This window comes from Arvicola amphibius, chromosome 7 (assembly GCF_903992535.2).
Source record: "Arvicola amphibius chromosome 7, mArvAmp1.2, whole genome shotgun sequence".
NCBI lineage: Eukaryota > Metazoa > Chordata > Mammalia > Rodentia > Cricetidae > Arvicola > Arvicola amphibius.
In genome coordinates this window covers 182,658-186,682 of record NC_052053.1, presented here as the reverse complement: position 1 = coordinate 186,682, position 4,025 = coordinate 182,658, and the positions used below count along the sequence as shown (strand labels likewise).

At 43.9% G+C, this 4,025-nt stretch overlaps 1 protein-coding gene across 1 annotated transcript; it reads left to right on the top strand.

Annotated features, from left to right (window-relative positions):
* The first annotated feature begins 2,158 nt into the window (after positions 1–2,158).
* On the top strand, positions 2,159–3,085 carry LOC119819479 (glutathione S-transferase kappa 1-like). Its single transcript, XM_038337706.1, has one exon. It carries the CDS (start codon positions 2,227–2,229, stop codon positions 2,905–2,907), a length of 681 nt encoding a protein of 226 aa, XP_038193634.1. The 5' UTR covers positions 2,159–2,226; the 3' UTR covers positions 2,908–3,085.
* Positions 3,086–4,025: the final 940 nt, after the last annotated feature.

The window sequence follows — 4,025 nt, the reverse complement described above, 5'->3', positions numbered from 1 at the left end:
AGGGTCTGGGACTTTTATGGGGTTAGGGAAATTAAGCAGTGGCAGAAGCATTTCTGGTTGGCCCTTTTTTTTTTTCTCATGGTTTATTTTTTTATATTTAAAAATTTCCATCTCCTCCCCTCCTCCTCCCCCTTCCCTCCCCTCCCCTCCACCCATACCTCCCCTCCCTCCCTCTCAAGGCCAAGGAGCCATCAGGGTTCCCTACTCTATGCTAAGACCAAGGTCCTCCCAACTCCCCCCAGGTCCAGGAAGGTGATCGACCAAGCTGAGAAGGCTCCCACAGAGCCCGTCCATGAAGAACAATCAGAGCCCAGCGCCATTGTCCTTTGCTTCTCAGTCAGCCCCCGCTGTTGGCCACATTCAGAGAGACGGGTTTGGCCCTTTTGAAACTAGCAGTCACTGCTGGTGTATTGTGATTGCTTAGGAGTGTGCTCCAATAGTTATTGTGCTTTTGGTCCACTGACGGTTTGTTTTGGCCAGTTTTGCTTGTTCATTGTGAGTTTGCATGTGCTTGCTTGTGCTTGCTCTGTTGCCCCACCTCACCCCCTCTCTCACCTCTCATTGCTTGTGGTGAATGCAAATTTGCCACTGAGGTCATAAGAATGGGAGAATTAGCATTGTTCCAGTGTTAGAGAGAGCATGCTCTGAAGCTTTTCTAGGCAATATAGAGCTGTCCTTTGTGGTAATAAGAGAAGGAGAATTAAAACAATCTCTTCCCCTGTTATCCTGCATGTCCTTTCTCTGCTCACTCTATGACATGAGATATCTGGGCCCCTGGGCTACAGGAATAGGAAAACTAGCCCAGCCTCTCACCAGCTGGAACACATGCAAGAGTGAGCATGGCACCTCACCTGGAAAGAATACTAGAACTGGCCCTGCTGGCAGGGCCCCAGGTGAGCTGTGCATGTAGGTATGAGTGGAGCAGAGCTGCCCCCACCCTCCCTTGTATGCCACAGGGTGGCAAGTGTAATGGGAATAGGCCTCTCCCTCTGTAGCAGGCTTTATTGTACCACCAGCCCTCAAATCATGGCACAGAGACTTATTAATAATTGAACCTTGACCATAGCTTCAGCTTGTTTCTAACTAGTTTTTAGGAATTAAGTTTACCCATTTCTATTAATCTAAATTCAGTCACAAGGCTCATAGCCTTTACCCATCTTGTCCTGCACATCCTGCTTAGTGGAAGGTACTTCACTATTCTTCTTCCTCAAGACCTCTCTGTCCCCGGAAGTCATGCCTAAACTCTCCCTGCCTTGGCCATCCAGTTCTTTATCAGACCAACATCAATGACACATCTTTACAGAGTATAAAGGAAAATTCCACAACACCCCTCATCACTTGGCATCTATGACAGGCAGGAGAGTCAACCTCAGAGGCATGAGAACAGAAGAGCTGTGTCTGTTCTTCACGAAGTACAGTAATCAGAGAGTATGCCCTGTACCTCATCTGGGCAAAACAGTAGAGCTGGCTCTGGTGATGTGAGTACAGGTTAGCCAGACTGGAGCTGTGAGAGCAGGAGAAATTGTACTGCTCCTTGATCTCTTCTCCTTGATCTTAGCTAGGCAGGGCAGAGCTGGAGAGCTCATCTGGATTCTGACAATGAAGGGAAGCTGGCAAGATGACCAACCCAGCTACTGTGCAGGACTGGAACAAGGACTAATAGGTAACCTACCCTAACAACTATCTCAACTAGGAACTTCTAGAACATGGGGGCAGATCTGCAGATCCAAAGCTACATGATCACTAGGACGCAAGGCAACAACAGGCTATCCAAGAAGAGGCCCAGTGAGAGCCAACTCTCAACAGCATAGCCAAAGTCAGAGGCTTCGATCCAAATCAATGACTCAATGCAGTGAATACTTACAAGTAAAGGTGTGTTAACTAAAGGGTATACTGTGTGACTCAGGAGACAACACCATACCTTCCATTCCATACCAAGAATTTATATATATATATATATATATATATATATATATATATATATATATATATATAACTTTAAACTTTGTTTTTGAGGAGAGATTGAAAAGGCAGAGGGTAGTAGGAAGGAAGGAAATGAGAGATATTGGGATGCATAATATGAAATTCATCAAGAACCAATAAAAAGTTTCATAAAAAGAATAAGGAGGACCTACAGTCCGCAGGCTGGAATTGGGGGCTTGCTGCTTGCACTGGGGTCACTCTGCAGACAGCAGCTTCACGTTAGCTTTCATCCTACTCTGTTGTATGGGGCCGGCGCGGCGAACTCTGGAACTGTTCTACGACGTTCTGTCCCCGTACTCCTGGCTGGGCTTTGAGGTCCTATGCAGGTACCAACACCTCTGGAACATCAAGCTGCAGCTGCGTCCTGCTCTCATTGCTGGGATCATGAACGACAGCGGAAACAAACCACCAGCTACGGTTCCCCGAAAAGGCCAATACATGAACAAAGAGATGCTTCTCCTGGGGCAACACTTCCAGGTTCCCATCAACATACCCAAGGACTTCTTCGGTGTGATTCTTAAGAAAGGAAGTCTCAATGCCATGCGCTTCCTCACCGCTGTGAGCATGGAGCAACCAGAGGTGCTGGAGAAGGTGTCCAGAGAGCTGTGGATGCGTATTTGGTCTCGAGATGAAGACATCACAGAGTCCCAGAGCATCCTGGATGCTGCAGAGAAGGCAGGAATGTCCACAGAGCAAGCCCAATGCTTTCTGGAGAAAATCTCCACAGCACAGGTGAAGAACAAGCTCAAGGAGACCACTGATGCAGCCTGCAATTATGGGGCCTTTGGTCTGCCCACCACTGTTGCCCACGTAGATGGTAAAACCTACATGTTATTTGGTTCTGACCGCATGGAGTTGCTAGCTTACCTGCTGGGAGAGAAGTGGATGGGCCCTGTGCCTACAGCCCAATATGCCAGACTTTAAAACTCCTTAAGAAGTGAACTTCAAGTTCTCCGTTTAACAAAGCTGACTTCCGTGACCCTGTATGCTGAGGCAGGAGTCCTCCTTAGCTATGGCTGCTTTTACTTCTGTGCCTCACAAGTGCCTTTTGGAAAGCCTTAAGTTCTGCATTCTCATAAAATAAACATAATTTGACTAATAAGAAAAAAAAAGAATAAGGAGTATATGAAAAGAAAGAACATTCTAACACATGCTCTCACACACACACTCAAAAATAATACACAATGACTGCACCTTGAAGGAAAACATCTATAAATTTTTGAATACAGTACATTTCTTTGATTGAAGAAGATATTAACAGAAAATTCATGAGGAAACATTACTAGAGCTAGAAAAAAAATCTATACTAAAGGAAGTCATTTGAGAGGATAAACATTACAAGCTCTGAATCTAAGTTTTTTTCTCTCTAAACATAGACCTACTAGCCATCAAAATTTATAAAAATGTGACTGAGATAAATATTCACTTCTCCCTCCTATGTCTTCTTTAACAAAATAATATCTTTATATTTACTTCAGGATACATCCATTTTCCCATTCTCTAGAAGAATTCTCAAGCCCTTGCTATTCTAATCATATAACTGAAAGATAAGATTTTATTATTAATACAAATACATTTATTCTTTATATATCATCTGAAGCTTTTCTACTCCAAAGCTTCCTCATGGCATTTTTCACCTCAGCATTCCTCAGTGTGTAAATCAGAGGGTTGAGAAAGGGTGTACAAATTGTATAAAACACCGATATCATCTTGTCTATGGGGAAAGTGGTTGTAGGACGTGTGTATATAAATATGCAAGGCACAAAAAACAAGACAACTACAATGATGTGGGAGACACATGTGAACAGGGCTTTTTTCTTCCCTTCAGCACTGTGGTTTCTCAAGGAATAAAGCACTTCAGAAGCATTCTCCTCTGTTAAGACTGTGTCTTGAAAGTATGTTTTCTTTTATTTCAAGTTAAAACCTTATGGTCCAAACTATGTGCACTCAGGGGAATTCAGTACATGACTGAAATATATTATATATGTGCTTCATGACTTTGAGCTAAGCAAGACACCCCACTCCATGTGTCTAATATGACT

Coding starts and splice junctions, on each gene's coding strand:
- LOC119819479 (XM_038337706.1), top strand. CDS start 2,227: ATGGGGCCGGCGCGGCGAACTCTGGAACTGTTCTACGACGTTCTGTCC.